At 46.1% G+C, this 19,678-nt stretch overlaps 1 protein-coding gene across 1 annotated transcript in view; it reads right to left on the reverse strand.

The window, feature by feature from the left end:
• Positions 1 to 16,871, reverse strand: part of LOC135543695 (DNA polymerase theta-like) — a 29,019-nt gene extending 12,148 nt beyond the window's left edge. Inside the window, exons 1-7 of the mRNA XM_064971062.1 lie at positions 16,837 to 16,871; positions 13,926 to 14,008; positions 13,545 to 13,646; positions 13,241 to 13,352; positions 12,827 to 12,947; positions 12,537 to 12,738; positions 5,593 to 5,722 (exon numbers count right to left, since the gene is read on the reverse strand). Coding sequence (XP_064827134.1) covers positions 5,593 to 5,722; positions 12,537 to 12,738; positions 12,827 to 12,947; positions 13,241 to 13,352; positions 13,545 to 13,646; positions 13,926 to 14,008; positions 16,837 to 16,864 — 778 coding nt within the window. The 5' untranslated portion in view covers positions 16,865 to 16,871. The remainder of the gene's footprint in view (positions 1 to 5,592; positions 5,723 to 12,536; positions 12,739 to 12,826; positions 12,948 to 13,240; positions 13,353 to 13,544; positions 13,647 to 13,925; positions 14,009 to 16,836) is intronic.
• Positions 16,872 to 19,678: the final 2,807 nt, after the last annotated feature.

Raw genomic sequence — 19,678 nt, forward strand, 5'->3', positions numbered from 1 at the left:
ACATATAATATATACATCAATATGTACCCCTCACTACCACGACTCTCTATAATATATACATCAATATGTACCCCTCACTACCACGACTCTCTATAATATATACACCAATATGTAACCCTCACTGCCACGGCTCTCTATAATATATAATATATACATCAATATGTACCCCTCACTACCATGACTCTCTATAATATATAATATATACATCAATATGTACCCCTCACTACCACATATAATATATACATCAATATGTACCCCTCACTACCATGACTCTATATAATATATACACCAATATGTAACCCTCACTGCCACGGCTCTCTATAATATATAATATATACATCAATATGTACCCCTCACTGCCATGACTCTCTATAATATATACATCAATATCTACCCCTCACTACCATGACTCTCTATAATATATAATATATACATCAATATGTACCCCTCACTACCATGACTCTCTATAATATATACATCAATATGTACCCCTCACTGCCACGACTCTCTATAATATATAATATATACATCAATATGTACCCCTCACTGCCACGGCTCTCTATAATATATACATCAATATGTACCCCTCACTACCACGGCTCTCTATAATATATAATATATACATCAATATGTACCCCTCACTGCCATGACTCTCTATAATATATAATATATACACCAATATGTGCCCCTCACTGCCACGACTCTATAATATATAATATATACATCAATATGTACCCCTCACTACCACATATAATATATACATCAATATGTACCCCTCACTACCACGACTCTCTATAATATATAATATATACACCAATATGTACCCCTCACTGCCACGACTCTATAATATATACATCAATATGTACCCCTCACTACCATGACTCTCTATAATATATAATATATACATCAATATGTACCCCTCACTGCCACGACTCTATAATATATAATATATACATCAATATGTACCCCTCACTACCACATATAATATATACATCAATATGTACCCCTCACTACCACGACTCTCTATAATATATAATATATACATCAATATGTACCCCTCACTACCACGACTCTCTATAATATATACACCAATATGTAACCCTCACTGCCACGACTCTCTATAATATATAATATATACATCAATATGTACCCCTCACTACCACGACTCTCTATAATATATACACCAATATGTAACCCTCACTACCATGGCTCTCTATAATATATAATATATACATCAATATGTACCCCTCACTACCATGGCTCTCTATAATATATAATATATACATCAATATGTACCCCTCACTACCATGACTCTCTATAATATATAATATATACATCAATATGTACCCCTCACTACCATGACTCTATAATATATAATATATACATCAATATGTACCCCTCACTGCCATGACTCTCTATAATATATACACCAATATGTACCCCTCACTACCATGACTCTCTATAATATATAATATATACATCAATATGTACCCCTCACTGCCATGACTCTCTATAATATATACACCAATATGTACCCCTCACTACCATGACTCTCTATAATATATAATATATACATCAATATGTACCCCTCACTACCATGACTCTCTATAATATATAATATATACATCAATATATACCCCTCACTGCCATGCCTCTCTATAATATATAATATATACATCAATATGTACCCCTCACTACCATGACTCTCTATAATATATACATCAATATGTACCCCTCACTACCACGACTCTATAATATATACATCAATATGTACCCCTCACTACCATGACTCTCTATAATATATACACCAATATGTACCCCTCACTACCATGACTCTCTATAATATATAATATATACATCAATATGTACCCCTCACTACCATGACTCTCTATAATATATACATCAATATGTACCCCTCACTACCATGACTCTATAATATATAATATATACATCAATATGTACCCCTCACTACCATGACTCTATAATATATACATCAATATGTACCCCTCACTACCATGACTCTCTATAATATATACACCAATATGTACCCCTCACTACCATGACTCTCTATAATATATAATATATACATCAATATGTACCCCTCACTACCATGACTCTCTATAATATATAATATATACATCAATATGTACCCCTCACTACCATGACTCTCTATAATATATAATATATACATCAATATGTACCCCTCACTACCATGACTCTCTATAATATATAATATATACATCAATATGTACCCCTCACTACCACGACTCTATAATATATACACCGATATGTACCCCTCACTACCACGACTCTCTATAATATATACACCAATATGTACTCCTCAATGTCATGACTCTCTATAATATATAATATATACATCAATATGTACCCCTCCCTCAGTGTATTCACTATGATACCCAGAGCTCAGTGTATTCACTATGACACCCAGAGCTCAGTGTATTCACTATGACACCCAGAGCTCAGTGTATTCACTATGACACCCAGAGCTCAGTGTATTCACTATGACACCCAGAGCTCAGTGTATTCACTATGACACCCAGAGCTCAGTGTATTCACTATGACACCTAGAGGCTGTGGTACAGCAGAGCTCAATGTATTCACTATGACACCCAGAGCTCAGTGTTTTCACTATGATACCCCTCCCTCAATGTTTTCACTATGATACCCCTCCCTCAATGTTTTCACTATGACACCCAGAGCTCAGTGTTTTCACTATGACACCCAGAGCTCAGTGTATTCACTATGATACCTAGAGGCTGTGGTACAGTTATTACAACAATTATCTGGGCCATTTTCTTATAGTCGCACTGGTGCTCCAGGGTAGGTGTGTGTTACCTGTGTGTTGGTGTGAGAGAGGAGCAGCAGGGTAGGTGTGTGTGTTACCTGTGTGTGTGTGTGGGTAGGTGTGTGTGTTACCTGTGTGTTGGTGTGAGAGGAGCAGCAGGGTAGGTGTGTGTGTTACCTGTGTGTTGGTGAGAGAGGAGCAGCAGGGTAGGCGTGTGTGTTACCTGTGTGTGTGTGTGGGTAGGTGTGTGTGTTACCTGTGTGTTGGTGTGAGAGAGGAGCAGCAGGGTAGGTGTGTGTGTTACCTGTGTGTGTGAGAGAGGAGCAGCAGGGTAGGTGTGTGTTACCTGTGTGTTGGTGAGAGAGGGAGCAGCAGGGTAGGTGTGTGTGTTACCTGTGTGTGTGTGTGGGTAGGTGTGTGTGTTACCTGTGTGTTGGTGTGAGAGAGGAGCAGCAGGGTAGGTGTGTGTTACCTGTGTGTGTGTGAGAGAGGGAGCAGCAGGGTAGGTGTGTGTTACCTGTGTGTTGGTGAGAGAGGAGCAGCAGGGTAGGTGTGTGTGTTACCTGTGTGTGTGTGTGGGTAGGTGTGTGTGTTACCTGTGTGTTGGTGAGAGAGGAGCAGCAGGGTAGGTGTGTGTGTTACCTGTGTGTGTGTGTGGGTAGGTGTGTGTGTTACCTGTGTGTTGGTGAGAGGGCAGCAGGGTAGGTGTGTGTTACCTGTGTGTTGGTGAGAGAGAGGAGCAGCAGGGTAGGTGTGTGTGTTACCTGTGTGTGTGTGTGGGTAGGTGTGTGTGTTACCTGTGTGTTGGTGTGAGAGAGGAGCAGCAGGGTAGGTGTGTGTGTTACCTGTGTGTTGGTGAGAGAGGAGCAGCAGGGTAGGTGTGTGTTACCTGTGTGTTGGTGAGAGAGAGGAGCAGCAGGGTAGGTGTGTGTGTTACCTGTGTGTTGGTGAGAGAGGGAGCAGCAGGGTAGGTGTGTGTTTACCTGTGTGTGTGTGGGGTAGGTGTGTGTGTTACCTGTGTGTTGGTGTGAGAGAGGAGCAGCAGGGTAGGTGTGTGTGTTACCTGTGTGTTGGTGAGAGAGAGGAGCAGCAGGGGTAGGTGTGTGTGTTACCTGTGTGTTGGTGTGAGAGAGGAACAGCAGGGTAGGTGTGTGTGTTACCTGTGTGTGTGTGGGTAGGTGTGTGTGTTACCTGTGTGTGTGTGGGTAGGTGTGTGTGTTACCTGTGTGTTGGTGAGAGAGGAGCAGCAGGGTAGGTGTGTGTGTTACCTGTGTGTGTGTGGGTAGGTGTGTGTGTTACCTGTGTGTTGGTGAGAGAGGAGCAGCAGGGTAGGTGTGTGTGTTACCTGTGTGTGTGGGGTAGGTGTGTGTGTTACCTGTGTGTTGGTGTGAGAGGAGCAGCAGGGTGGTGTGTGTGTTACCTGTGTGTGTGTGGGTAGGTGTGTGTGTTACCTGTGTGTTGGTGAGAGAGGAGCAGCAGGGTAGGTGTGTGTGTTACCTGTGTGTTGGTGTGAGAGGAGCAGCAGGGTAGGTGTGTGTGTTACCTGTGTGTTGGTGTGAGAGAGGAGCAGCAGGGTAGGTGTGTGTTACCTGTGTGTTGGTGTGAGAAGGGAGCAGCAGGGTAGGTGTGTGTGTTACCTGTGTGTTGGTGTGAGAGAGGAACAGCAGGGTAGGTGTGTGTGTTACCTGTGTGTTGGTGTGAGAGAGGAGCAGCAGGGTAGGTGTGTGTGTTACCTGTGTGTGTGTGTGAGAGAGGAGCAGCAGGGTAGGTGTGTGTTACCTGTGTGTTGGTGAGAGAGGGGAGCAGCAGGGTAGGTGTGTGTGTTACCTGTGTGTGTGTGTGGGTAGGTGTGTGTGTTACCTGTGTGTTGGTGTGAGAGAGGAGCAGCAGGGTAGGTGTGTGTTACCTGTGTGTGTGTGAGAGAGGAGCAGCAGGGTAGGTGTGTGTGTTACCTGTGTGTGTGTGTGGGTAGGTGTGTGTTACCTGTGTGTTGGTGTGAGAGAGGAGCAGCAGGGTAGGTGTGTGTGTTACCTGTGTGTGTGTGTGGGTAGGTGTGTGTGTTACCTGTGTGTTGGTGAGAGAGGAGCAGCAGGGTAGGTGTGTGTTACCTGTGTGTTGGTGAGAGAGAGGAGCAGCAGGGTAGGTGTGTGTGTTACCTGTGTGTGTGTGGGTAGGTGTGTGTGTTACCTGTGTGTTGGTGTGAGAGAGGAGCAGCAGGGTAGGTGTGTGTGTTACCTGTGTGTTGGTGTTAGAGAGGAGCAGCAGGGTAGGTGTGTGTGTTTACCTGTGTGTTGGTGTGAGAGAGGAGCAGCAGGGTAGGTGTGTGTGTTACCTGTGTGTTGGTGTGAGAGGCAGCAGGGTAGGTGTGTGTTACCTGTGTGTTGGTGTGAGAGAGGAGCAGCAGGGTAGTGTGTGTGTTACCTGTGTGTTGGTGAGAGAGGAGCAGCAGGGTAGGTGTGTGTGTTACCTGTGTGTTGGTGAGAGGAGGAGCAGCAGGGTAGGTGTGTGTGTTACCTGTGTGTTGGTGTGAGAGAGAGCAGCAGGGTAGGTGTGTGTGTTACCTGTGTGTTGGTGTGAGAGAGGAGCAGCAGGGTAGGTGTGTGTGTGTTACCTGTGTGTTGGTGTGAGAGGAGCAGCAGGGTAGGTGTGTGTGTTACCTGTGTGTGTGTGTGGGTAGGTGTGTGTGTTACCTGTGTGTTGGTGAGAGAGAGGAGCAGCAGGGTAGGTGTGTGTGTTACCTGTGTGTTGGTGTGAGAGAGGAGCAGCAGGGTAGGTGTGTGTGTTACCTGTGTGTTGGTGTGAGAGAGGAGCAGCAGGGTAGGTGTTTCTAAGACATTGCTGGATGTTGACAGTAGCCAGTTTAACGATGTCAGCGGCTGACCCTTGGACTGTCGTGTTAACAGCCTGCCGCTCCGCCTGAAGACACACACAACTTACAGTTGGAGGCAGAAATGTACAAACACTCCACAAATGTCTTGTTAACAAACTATAGTTTTGGCAAGTCGGTTAGGACATCTACTTTGTGCATGACACAAACAATTTTTCCAACAATTGCTAAGAGACACAGTGAATTATAAATTAAATAATATATCACAATTCCAGTGGGTCAGAAGTTTTCATACACTAAGTTGACTGTGCCTTTAAACAGCTTGGACAATTCCAGAAAATGATGTCATGGCTTTAGAAGCTTCTGATTGGCTAATTTACATAATTTGAGTCAATTGGAGGTGAACCTGAAGATGTATTTCAAGGCCTACCTTCAAACTCAGTGCCTCTTCGCTTGGCATCATGGGAAAATCCAAAGAAATCAGCCAAGACCTCAGAAAAAAATGTGTAGACCTCCACAAGTCTGGTTCATCCTTGGGAGCAATTTCTAAACGCCTGAAGGTACCAAGTTCATCTGTACAAACAATAGTACGCAAGTATAAACACCATGGGACCACGCAGCCGTCATACCGCTCAGGAAGGAGATGCGCTCTGTCTTCTAGAGATGAATGTACTTTGGTGAGAAAAGTGCAAATCAATCCCAGAACAACAGCAAAGGACCTTGTGAAGATGCTGGAGGAAACAGGTACAAAAGTATCTATATCCACAGTAAAACGAGTCCTATATCGACATAACCTGAAAGGCCGCTCAGCAAGGAAGAAGCCACTGCTCCAAAAACGCCATAAAAAAGCCAGACTACGGTTTGCAACTGCACATGGGGACAAAGATCGTACGTTTTGGAGAAATGTCCTCTGGTCTGATGAAACAAAAATAGAACTGTTTGGCCATAATGACCATCGTTGTGTTTGGAGGAAAAAGGTGAGGCTTGCAAGCTGAAGAACACCATCCCAACCATGAAGCACAGGGGTGGCAGCATCATGTTGTGGGGGTGCTTTGCTGCAGGAGGGACTGTTGCACTTCACAAAATAGATGGCATCATGAGGCTGGAAAATTAGGTGGATATACAGAAGCAACATCTCAAGACATCAGTCAGGAAGTTAAAGCTTGGTCGCAAATGGGTCTTCCAAATGGACAATGACCCCAGCATACTTCCAAAGTTGTGTCAAAATGGCTTAAGGACAACAATGTCAAGGTATTGGAGTGGCCATCACAAAGCCCTGACCTCAATCCTATAGAAAATTTGTGGGCAGAACTGAAAAAGTGTGTGTGAGCAGGAAGGCCTACAAACCTGACTCAGTTACACCAGCTCTGCCAGGAGGAATGGGCCAACATTCACACAACTTATTGTGGGAAGCTTGTGGAAGGCTTCCCGAAATGTTTGACCCAAGTTAAACAATTTAAAGGCAATGTTACCAAATACTAATTGAGTGTATGTGAACTTCTGACTCACTGGGTGATTTTATTTTATTTATTTTTATTTCACCTTTATTTAACCAGGTAGGCAAGTTGAGAACAAGTTCTCATTTACAATTGCGACCTGGCCAAGATAAAGCAAAGCAGTTCGACACATACAACGACACAGAGTTACACGTGGAGTAAAACAAACATACAGTCAATAATACAGTATAAACAAGTCTATATACGATGTGAGCAAATGACGTGAGATAAGGGAGGTAAAGGCAAAAAAAAGGCCATGGTGGCAAAGTAAATACAATATAGCAAGTAAAACACTGGAATGGTAGATTTGCAATGGAAGAAAGTGCAAAGTAGAAATAAAAATAATGGGGAGCAAAATAAATAAATAAATTAAATACAGTAGAGAAAGAGGTAGTTGTTTGGGCTAAAATATAGGTGGGCTATGTACAGGTGCAGTAATCTGTGAGCTGCTCTGACAGTTGGTGCTTAAAGCTAGAGAGGGAGATAAGTGTTTCCAGTTTCAGTGCTTTTTGTAATTCGTTCCAGTCATTAGCAGCAGAGAACTGGAAGGAGAGGTGGCCAAAGAAAGAATTGGTTTTGGGGGTGACTAGAGAGATATACCTGCTGGAGCGTGTGCTACAGGTGGGAGATGCTATGGTGACCAGCGAGCTGAGATAAGGGGGGACTTTACCTAGCAGGGTCTTGTAGATGACATGGAGCCAGTGGGTTTGGCGACGAGTATGAAGCGAGGGCCAGCCAACGAGAGCGTACAGGTTGCAGTGGTGGGTAGTATATGGGGCTTTGGTGACAAAACGGATTGCACTGTGATAGACTGCATCCAATTTGTTGAGTAGGGTATTAGAGGCTATTTTGTAAATGACATCGCCAAAGTCGAGGATTGGTAGGATGGTCAGTTTTACAAGGGTATGTTTGGCAGCATGAGTGAAGGATGCTTTGTTGCGAAATAGGAAGCCAATTCTAGATTTAACTTTGGATTGGAGATATTTGATATGGGTCTGGAAGGAGAGTTTACAGTCTAACCAGACACCTAAGTATTTGTAGTTGTAGTCCACATATTATAAATCAGAACCGTCCAGAGTAGTGATGCTAGATGGGCGAGCAGGTGTGGGCAGTGATCAGTTGAAGAGCATGCATTTAGTTTTACTTGTATTTAAGAGCAATTGGAGGCCACGGAAGGAGAGTTATATGGCATTGAATCTTGTCTGGAGGGTTGTTAACACAGTGTCCAAAGAAGGGCCAGAAGTATACAGAATGGTGTCGTCTGCGTAGAGGTGGATCAGGGAATCACCAGCAGCAAGAACGACATCATTGATGTATACAGTGATGAATGTGATGAAAGAAATAAAAGCTGAAATAAATCATTCTCTCTACTATTATTTAGACATTTCACATTCTTAAAATAAAGTGGTGATCCTAACTGACCTAAAATAGGCAATTTTTACGATGATTAAATGTCAGGAATTTTTAAAAACTGAGTTTAAATGTATTTGGCTAAGATGTATGTAAACTTCTGACTTCTACTGTAGTAACACACAACTTAGTATCACACAACTTAGAACTACACACAACTTATGTCAAATCCTGTTGTCGTAATATGGCTACAGGTTCCTCTGCCTCACCTAAAGCCCATTCTGGTGGGAAGCTGCTATAGACAGTCACTATCTGGATAATGTTAAATACTGTTGTAGTAATCTGGTTACAGGTTCCTCTGCCTCACCTAAAGCCCATTCTGGTGGGAAGCTGCTATAGACCACCAAGTGCTAACAGTCAGTATCTGGATAACATGTATGAAATGCTTGATAATGTGATATCAATAGAGATTAATGTTTTCTGGTGTGTGATGTCAGCTACCTGTTTCCTGTTTCCTGGTGTGTGATGTTAGCTACCTGTTTCCTGGTGTGTGATGTCAGCTACCTGTTTCCTGGTGTGTGATGTCAGCTACCTGTTTCCTGGTGTGTGATGTCAGCTACCTGTTTCCTGGTGTGTGATGTTAGCTACCTGTTTCCTGGTGTGTGATGTTAGCTACCTGTTTCCTGGTGTGTGATGTTAACTACCTGTTTCCTGGTGTTGGTGTGTGATGTTAGCTACCTGTTTCCTGGTGTGTGATGTTAGCTACCTGTTTCCTGGTGTTGGTGTGTGATGTTAGCTACCTGTTTCCTGGTGTGTGATGTTAGCTACCTGTTTCCTGGTGTGTGATGTTAGCTACCTGTTTCCTGGTGTGTGATGTTAACTACCTGTTTCCTGGTGTGTGATGTTAGCTACCTGTTTCCTGGTGTGTGATGTTAGCTACCTGTTTCCTGGTGTGTGATGTTAGCTACCTGTTTCCTGGTGTGTGATGTTAGCTACCTGTTTCCTGGTGTGTGATGTCAGCTACCTGTTTCCTGGTGTGTGATGTCAGCTACCTGTTTCCTGGTGTGTGATGTCAGCTACCTGTTTCCTGGTGTTGGTGTGTGATGTTAGCTACCTGTTTCCTGGTGTGTGATGTTAGCTACCTGTTTCTTGGTGTGTGATGTTAGCTACCTGTTTCCTGGTGTGTGATGTTAACTACCTGTTTCCTGGTGTGTGATGTTAACTACCTGTTTCCTGGTGTGTGATGTTAGCTACCTGTTTCCTGGTGTGTGATGTTAGCTACCTGTTTCCTGGTGTGTGATGTTAACTACCTGTTTCCTGGTGTGTGATGTCAGCTACCTGTTTCCTGGTGTGTGATGTCAGCTACCTGTTTCCTGGTGTGTGATGTCAGCTACCTGTTTCCTGGTGTGTGATGTTAGCTACCTGTTTCCTGGTGTGTGATGTTAGCTACCTGTTTCCTGGTGTTGGTGTGTGATGTTAACTACCTGTTTCCTGGTGTGTGATGTTAGCTACCTGTTTCCTGGTGTGTGATGTCAGCTACCTGTTTCCTGGTGTTGGTGTGTGATGTCAGCTACCTGTTTCCTGGTGTTGGTGTGTGATGTTAGCTACCTGTTTCCTGGTGTTGGTGTGTGATGTTAGCTACCTGTTTCCTGGTGTGTGATGTCAGCTACCTGTTTCCTGGTGTGTGATGTTAGCTACATGTTTCCTGGTGTGTGATGTTAGCTACATGTTTCCTGGTGTTGGTGTGTGATGTTAACTACCTGTTTCCTGGTGTGTGATGTTAGCTACCTGTTTCCTGGTGTGTGATTTCAGCTACCTGTTTCCTGGTGTTGGTGTGTGATGTTAGCTACCTGTTTCCTGGTGTGTGATGTTAGCTACCTGTTTCCTGGTGTTGGTGTGTGATGTTTCAGCTACCCTGGTGTGTGATGTTAGTGATGTTGATGTCAGCTACCTGTTTCCTGGTGTTGGTGTGTGATGTCAGCTACCTGTTTCCTGGTGTGTGATGTTAGCTACCTGTTTCCTGGTGTTGGTGTGTGATGTTAGCTACCTGTTTCCTGGTGTGTGATGTTAGCTACCTGTTTCCTGGTGTGTGATGTTAGCTAGTTTCCTGGTGTGTGATGTTAACTACCTGTTTCCTGGTGTTGGTGTGTGATGTCAGCTACCTGTTTCCTGGTGTTGGTTAGTGTTTCCTGGTGTGTGATGTTAGCTACCTGTTTCCTGGTGTGTGATGTTAGTTTCCTGGTGTGTGATGTTAGCTACTGTTTCCTGGTGTGTGATGTTAACTACCTGTTTCCTGGTGTGTGATGTTAGCTACCTGTTTCCTGGTGTGTGATGTTAGCTACCTGTTTCCTGGTGTTGGTGTGTGATGTTAGCTACCTGTTTCCTGGTGTGTGATGTTAGCTACCTGTTTCCTGGTGTTGGTGTGTGATGTTAGCTACCTGTTTCCTGGTGTGTGATGTTAGCTACCTGTTTCCTGGTGTTGGTGTGTGATGTTAGCTACCTGTTTCCTGGTGTGTGATGTCAGCTACCTGTTTCCTGGTGTTGGTGTGTGATGTTAGCTACCTGTTTCCTGGTGTTGGTGTGTGATGTTAGCTACCTGTTTCCTGGTGTGTGATGTCAGCTACCTGTTTCCTGGTGTGTGATGTTAGCTATCTGTTTCCTGGTGTGGTGTGTGATGTTAACTACCTGTTTCCTGGTGTGTGATGTCAGCTACCTGTTTCCTGGTGTGTGATGTTAGCTACATGTTTCCTGGTGTGTGATGTTAGCTACATGTTTCCTGGTGTTGGTGTGTGATGTTAGCTACCTGTTTCCTGGTGTGTGATGTTAGCTACCTGTTTCCTGGTGTGTGATGTCAGCTACCTGTTTCCTGGTGTGTGATGTTAGCTACCTGTTTCCTGGTGTGTGATGTTAGCTACCTGTTTCCTGGTGTGTGATGTTAGCTACCTGTTTCCTGGTGTGTGATGTTAACTACCTGTTTCCTGGTGTTGGTGTGTGATGTCAGCTACCTGTTTCCTGGTGTGTGATGTTAGCTACCTGTTTCCTGGTGTTGGTGTGTGATGTTAGCTACCTGTTTCCTGGTGTGTGATGTTAGCTACCTGTTTCCTGGTGTGTGATGTTAGCTACCTGTTTCCTGGTGTGTGATGTCAGCTACCTGTTTCCTGGTGTTGGTGTGTGATGTCAGCTACCTGTTTCCTGGTGTGTGATGTTAGCTACCTGTTTCCTGGTGTGTGATGTTAGCTACCTGTTTCCTGGTGTGTGATGTTAACTACCTGTTTCCTGGTGTTGGTGTGTGATGTCAGCTACCTGTTTCCTGGTGTTGGTGTGTGATGTTAGCTACCTGTTTCCTGGTGTGTGATGTTAGCTACCTGTTTCCTGGTGTGTGATGTTAACTACCTGTTTCCTGGTGTGTGATGTTAGCTACCTGTTTCCTGGTGTTGGTGTGTGATGTCAGCTACCTGTTTCCTGGTGTGTGATGTTAGCTACCTGTTTCCTGGTGTTGGTGTGTGATGTTAACTACCTGTTTCCTGGTGTGTGATGTCAGCTACCTGTTTCCTGGTGTTGATGTGTGATGTTAGCTACCTGTTTCCTGGTGTGTGATGTTAGCTACCTGTTTCCTGGTGTTGGTGTGTGATGTTAACTACCTGTTTCCTGGTGTGTGATGTCAGCTACCTGTTTCCTGGTGTTGGTGTGTGATGTTAGCTACCTGTTTCCTGGTGTTGGTGTGTGATGTTAGCTACCTGTTTCCTGGTGTGTGATGTCAGCTACCTGTTTCCTGGTGTGTGATGTTAGCTACCTGTTTCCTGGTGTTGGTGTGTGATGTCAGCTACCTGTTTCCTGGTGTGTGATGTTAGCTACCTGTTTCCTGGTGTGTGATGTCAGCTACCTGTTTCCTGGTGTGTGATGTTAACTACCTGTTTCCTGGTGTTGGTGTGTGATGTTAGCTACCTGTTTCCTGGTGTGTGATGTTAGCTACCTGTTTCCTGGTGTGTGATGTTAGCTACCTGTTTCCTGGTGTGTGATGTTAACTACCTGTTTCCTGGTGTGTGATGTTAGCTACCTGTTTCCTGTTGTAGCCGTTGCTGTTGATGTTAACTACCTGTTTCCTGTTGTAGCCGTTGCTGTTGATGTTAACTACCTGTTTCCTGTTGTAGCCGTTGCTGTTGATGTTAACTACCTGTTTCCTGTTGTAGCCGTTGCTGTTGATGTTAACTACCTGTTTCCTGTTGTAGCCGTTGCTGTTGATGTTAACTACCTGTTTCCTGTTGTAGCCGTTGCTGTTGATGTTAGCTACCTGTTTCCTAGTGTGTGATGTTAGCTACCTGTTTCCTAGTGTGTGATGTTAACTACCTGTTTCCTGTTGTAGCCGTTGCTGTTGATGTTAGGTAGGTATCCCTCCTCCCCAGTAGAGTCTGGACAAAACCCTTCTTCACACAGCTACGCACTGTCTCCTTCAGGAACCTGTGGATACCTGGACAGACACACAGTAAATCACACACAGCTACGCACTGTCTCCTTCAGGAACCTGTGGATACCTGGACAGACACACAGTAAATCACACACAGCTACACACTGTCTCCTTCAGGAACCTGTGGATACCTGGACAGACACACAGTAAATCACACAGCTCCATTTTCATCAAGCAGAAAAGCTAATATACATGGAAATATGTATGTTGCTGTAGTCACACACACTCTCACACACACACACACTCACACATTCACTCTCACACACTCACTCACCCAGCCAGATCAGTGTGTGTACCTGTGTATCGGTCCTTGAAGCTCTCGATATAAGCACCTGCATCGTCCTCCTCGATCCCCATCTGCTCCCCCAGAGATTTGGCTCCCATCCCATAGATTATACCATAACATATCTACACACACACACACACACACACATATAATGAACAAACATCAAGTTGGAAACAAATGCAGTGCGTGTTACTACCCTAGTGGGGACATCTCCCAGATGCCCACAATGGCTGCTTTGGGGTTGGGTTTAATGGAAACAGGATGAATGTCCACAATGTTAGGTCCCCACAAGGTAAAACACATGTTGTGTGTACCTGTTTAGCCTGCTGTCTCAGGGTGTCGTCTACAGTCTCCAGTTCAATGTTCTTCCACTCAGCAGCGATGCAGCGGAACACATCAGCTCCTCCATTCAACACCTGACACACGTTTGGACAAGGTCAGATGAAAGTAGTGTGTGTGTGTCCGTGTGTCTGTGTGTGCGTGTGTGTGTGTCCGTGTGTGTCCATGTGTCTGTGTGTGTGTCCGTGTGTGTGTCCGTGTGTGTCCGTGTGTGTGTCCGTGTGTGTCCGTGTGTGTGTCCGTGTGTCCGTGTGTGTGTGTCCGTGTGTGTCCATGTGTGCGTGTGTGTGTCCGTGTGTGTGTGTGTGTCCGTGTGTGTGTCCGTGTGTGTCCGTGTGTGTCCATGTGTGTGTGACCTGTAGCAGACGTCGGTCCTTAGAGAGGTGAGCCAACACTCTGAGCTCCAACTGGGAATAATCTGCTGCTAATACCATCCCTCCTGGAGAAAGGAGAGAGAGGAGAGGAGAAAGGAGAGAGAGAGAGAGAGTAAGGAGAGAGAGGAGAGAGAGAGAGGTAAGGAGAGAGAGGAGAGGTAAGGAGAGAGAGAGGAGAGGGAGAGAGAGGAGAGGTAAGGAGAGAGAGGAGAGGTAAGGAGAGAGAGGAGAGGTAAGGAGAGAGAGAGGGAGAGGAGAGAGAGGAGAGGTAAGGAGAGAGAGGAGAGGTAAGGAGAGAGAGGAGAGAGAGAGGAGAGGAGAGGTAAGGAGAGAGAGGAGAGGTAAGGAGAGAGGAGAGGTAAGGAGAGAGAGAGGAGAGGTAAGGAGAGAGAGGAGAGGTAAGGAGAGAGAGGAGAGGAGAGAGAGGAGAGGTAAGGAGAGAGAGGAGAGGTAAGGAGAGAGAGGAGAGGTAAGGAGAGAGAGAGAGAGGAGGAAGGAGAGAGAGGAGAGGGAGAGGTAAGGAGAGAGAGGGAGAGGTAAGGAGAGAGAGGAGGGTAAGGAGAGAGGGAGAGGTAAGGAGAGAGAGAGAGAGGTAAGGGAGAGAGAGAGAGAGGTAAGGAGAGAGAGAGGTAAGGAGAGAGGAGAGGGAGAGAGGAGAGGTAAGGAGAGAGAGGAGAGGTAAGGGAGGAGAGGAGGTAAGGAGAGAGAGAGAGGTAAGGAGAGAGGAGAGGTGAGGAGAGAGAAGAGAGAGAGAGAGAGGTAAGGAGAGAGAGGAGAGGAGAGAGAAGAGAGAGAGAGGAGAGAGAAGAGAGAGGAGAGGTAAGGGGAGAGAGAGGAGAGGCAAGGAGAGAGAGGAGAGTACCATTAGGAGAGAGAGGAGAGGTAAGGAGAGAGAGGAGAGAGAGAGAGAGGTAAGGAGAGAGAGGATAGAGAGGAGAGGAGAGGTAAGGAGGAGAGAGAGAGGTAAGGAGAGAGAGAGAGGTAAGGGGAGAGAGGAGAGGTAAGGAGAGAGAGGAGAGGTAAGGAGAGAGAGAGGAGAGAGAGTGGCCTGTCTGAGAGGTAAGGAGAGAGAGGAGAGAGGAGAGAGAGGAGAGAGGTAGTAAGGAGAGAGAGAGGAGAGAGGCCTGAGGAGAGGTAAGGAGAGAGGAGAGAGGTAGAGAGAGGAGAGAGGAGAGGAGAGAGGGAGAGGCCTGGAGAGAGAGGAGAGGTAAGGAGAGAGAGGGAGAGTAAGGGGAGAGAGAGGTAAGGAGAGAGAGAGGAGAGAGAGGTAAGGAGAGAGGAGGTAGAGGTAGAGAGGAGAGGTAAGGGGAGAGAGGAGAGGTAAGGAGAGATTAGAGAGAGGAGAGAGGGAGAGAGAGGAGACTCTCTGGTAAGGAGACATGAGAGACTCTCTGTGGCCTGTCTGACATGGTAAGGAGAGAGAGAGAGAGGTAATGGTAGAGAGGAGAGGTAAGGGGAGGAGGAGAGACTCTCTGTGGCCTGTCTGGAGATGGAGAGGTACCAGAGAGAGGAGAGGTAAGGAGAGAGAGGAGAGAGTAAGGAGAGAGGAGAGAGGAGAGAGAAGAGAGGTAAGGAGAGAGAGAGGAGAGGAGAGAGAAGAGAGAGGAGAGGTAAGGAGAGAGTATAGACTCTCTTGGGAGAGGTAGAGATGAGAGAGAGAGGGAGTAGAGACTCTCTGTGGCCTGGCAGTAAGCGGTCTGACATGGTACCATTAGTATAGACTCTCTGTGGCCTGTCTGGCATGGTACCATTAGTATAGACTCTCTGTGGCCTGTCTGACATGGTACCATTAGTATAGACTCTCTGTGGCCTGTCTGGCATGGTACCATTAGTATAGACTCTCTGTGGCCTGTCTGACATGGTACCATTAGTATAGACTCTCTGTGGCCTGTCTGACATGGTACCATTAGTATAGACTCTCTGTGGCCTGTCTGACATGGTACCATTAGTATAGACTCTCTGTGGCCTGTCTGACATGGTACCATTAGTATAGACTCTCTGTGGCCTGTCTGACATGGTACCATTAGTATAGACTCTCTGTGGCCTGGCAGTAAGCGGTCTGACATGGTACCATTAGTATAGACTCTCTGTGGCCTGGCAGTCGGTCTGACATGGTACCATTAGTATAGACTCTCTGTGGCCTGTCTGACATGGTACCATTAGTATAGACTCTCTGTGGCCTGTCTGACATGGTACCATTAGTATAGACTCTCTGTGGCCTGTTTGACATGGTACCATTAGTATAGACTCTCTGTGGCCTGTCTGACATGGTACCATTAGTATAGACTCTCTGTGGCCTGTCTGACATGGTACCATTAGTATAGACTCTCTGTGGCCTGTCTGACATGGTACCATTAGTATAGACTCTCTGTGGCCTGTCTGGCATGGTACCATTAGTATAGACTCTCTGTGGCCTGTCTGACATGGTACCATTAGTATAGACTCTCTGTGGCCTGTCTGACATGGTACCATTAGTATAGACTCTCTGTGGCCTGTCTGACATGGTACCATTAGTATAGACTCTCTGTGGCCTGTCTGGCATGGTACCATTAGTATAGACTCTCTGTGGCCTGTCTGACATGGTACCATTAGTATAGACTCTCTGTGGCCTGGCAGTAAGCAGTCTGACATGGTACCATTAGTATAGACTCTCTGTGGCCTGGCAGTAAGCGGTCTGACATGGTACCATTAGTATAGACTCTCTGTGGCCTGTCTGACATGGTACCATTAGTATAGACTCTCTGTGGCCTGTCTGACATGGTACCATTAGTGTAGACCTGTGAAAGGTGTTAGGTGGAGGAGTTACCTGTGAAATGTGTTAGGTGGAGGAGTTACCTGTGAAAGGTGTTAGGTGGAGGAGTTACTTGTGAAAGGTGTTAGGTGGAGGAGGTACCTGTGAAAGGTACAAAGGCGTGTCTCATGCTGACGGAGAAGGCCACGTCCCTTCAGGAGGTCAGTGAGTGGACATGTCTGGAGTCTGGAACGGACCCGACTGAGAAGGAAGAACAGTGAGTGGACATGTATTCACCCAGTCGAACTCTGAATGCTCAGCTAGGATTGATTTGATTTGATGGAGCTTATTCACCCAGTCGAACTCTGAATGCTCAGCTAGGATTGATTTGATTTGATGAGCTTATTCACCCAGTCTAACTCTGAATGCTCAGCTAGTATTGATTTGATTTGATGAGCTTATTCTGCAGATCGTCTTTAAGCACCCAGTCTAACTCTGAATGCTCAGCTAGGTAAAGCCAGAAGAGGACTGGCCACCACACATTGCCTGATATCAGCTGATGTACGAAGGGCTATATAAATACATTTGATTTGATTTGATGAGCTTATTCTGCGGATTGTCTTTAAGCACATGTCATTGGGTGAGTCAGTGGGTGGACATGTCATTGGGTGAGTCAGTGGGGACATGTCAGTCATTGGGTGACATGTCATGTCATTGGGTGAGTCATGTGAGTGGACATGTCATTGGGTGAGTCAGTGAGTGGACATGTCATGAGTCAGTGAGTGGACATGTCATTGGGTGAGTCAGTGAGTGGACATGTCATTGGGTGACATGTCAGTGTGGTGGACATGTCATTGGGTGAGTCATGAGTGGACATGTGGACATGTCATTGGGTGAGTCAGTGAGTGGACATGTCATTGGGTGAGTCATGTCATTGAGTCAGTGAGTGGACATGTCATTGGGTGAGTCAGTGAGTGGACATGTCATTGGGTGAGTCAGTGAGTGGACATGTCATTGGGTGAGTCAGTGAGTGGACATGTCATTGGGTGAGTCAGTGAGTGGACATGTCATTGGGTGAGTCAGTGGTGGACATGTCATTGGTGAGTCAGTGAGTGGACATGTCATTGGGTGAGTCAGTGAGTGGACATGTCATTGGGTGAGTCAGTGAGTGGACATGTCATGTCATTGGGTGAGTCAGTGAGTGGACATGTCATTGGGTGAGTCAGTGAGTGGACATGTCATTGGGTGAGTCAGTGAGTGGACATGTCATTGGGTGAGTCAGTGAGTGGACATGTCATTGGGTGAGTCAGTGGGTGGACATGTCATTGGGTGAGTCAGTGAGTGGACATGTCATTGGGTGAGTCAGTGAGTGGACATGTCATTGGGTGAGTCAGTGAGTGGACATGTCATTCATTGGGTGAGTCAGTGAGTGGACATGTCATTGGGTGAGTCAGTGAGTGGACATGTCATTGGGTGAGTCAGTGAGTGGACATGTCATTGGGTGAGTCAGTGAGTGGACATGTCATTGGGTGAGTCAGTGAGTGGACATGTCATTGGGTGAGTCAGTGAGTGGACATGTCATTGGGTGAGTCAGTGAGTGGACATGTCATTGGGTGAGTCAGTGAGTGGACATGTCATTGGGTGAGTCAGTGAGTGGACATGTCATTGGGTGAGTCAGTGAGTGGTGGACATGTCATTAGGTGAGTCAGTGAGTGGACATGTCATTGGGTGAGTCAGAGTGGACATGTCATTGGGTGAGTCAGTGAGTGGACATGTCATTGGGTGAGTCAGTGGGTGGACATGTGGGTGACATGTCATTGGGTGAGTCAGTGAGTGGACATGTCATTGGGTGAGTCAGTGGACATGTGGACATGTCATTGGGTGAGTCAGTGAGTGGACATGTCATTGGGTGAGTCAGTGAGTGGACATGTCATTGGGTGAGTCAGTGAGTGGACATGTCATTGGGTGAGTCAGTGAGTGGACATGTCATTGGGTGAGTCAGTGAGTGGACATGTCATTGGGTGAGTCAGTGAGTGGACATGTCATTGGGTGAGTCAGTGAGTGGACATGTCATTGGGTGAGTCAGTGTGGACATGTCATTGGGTGAGTCAGTGAGTGGACATGTCATTGGGTGAGTCAGTGAGTGGACATGTCATTGGGTGAGTCAGTGAGTGGACATGTCATTGGGTGAGTCATGTGTGAGTGGAAATGTCATGTCATTGGACATGTGAGTCAGTGAGTGGACATGTCATTGGGTGAGTCAGTGAGTGGACATGTCATTGGGTGAGTCAGTGAGTGGACATGTCATTGGGTGAGTCAGTGTGGACATGTCATTGGGTGACATGTCATTCATTGGGTGAGTCAGTGAGTGGACATGTCATTGGGTGAGTCAGTGAGTGGACATGTCATTGGGTGAGTCAGTGAGTGGACATGTCATTGGGTGAGTCAGTGAGTGGACATGTCATTGGGTGAGTCAGTGAGTGGACATGTCATTGGGTGAGTCAGTGTGGAGTGGACATGTCATTGGGTGAGTCAGTGAGTGGACATGTCATTGGGTGAGTCAGTCAGTGGACATGTCATTGGGTGAGTCAGTGAGTGGACATGTCATTGGGTGAGTCAGTGAGTGGACATGTCATTGGGTGAGTCAGTGAGTGGACATGTCATTGGGTGAGTCAGTGGTGGACATGTCATTGGGTGAGTCAGTGGTGGACATGTCATTGGGTGAGTCAGTGAGTGGACATGTCATTGGGTGAGTCAGTGAGTGGACATGTCATTGGGTGAGTCAGTGAGTGGACATGTCATTGGGTGAGTCAGTGAGTGGACATGTCATTGGGTGAGTCAGTGAGTGGACATGTCATTGGGTGAGTCAGTGAGTGGACATGTCATTGGGTGAGTCAGTGAGTGGACATGTCATTGGGTGAGTCAGTGAGTGGACATGTCATTGGGTGAGTCAGTGAGTGGACATGTCATTGGGTGAGTGGATTGGGTGGACATGTCATTGGGT

This window comes from Oncorhynchus masou, chromosome 8 (genome assembly GCF_036934945.1).
Source record: "Oncorhynchus masou masou isolate Uvic2021 chromosome 8, UVic_Omas_1.1, whole genome shotgun sequence".
Classification (NCBI taxonomy): Eukaryota; Metazoa; Chordata; class Actinopteri; order Salmoniformes; family Salmonidae; genus Oncorhynchus; species Oncorhynchus masou.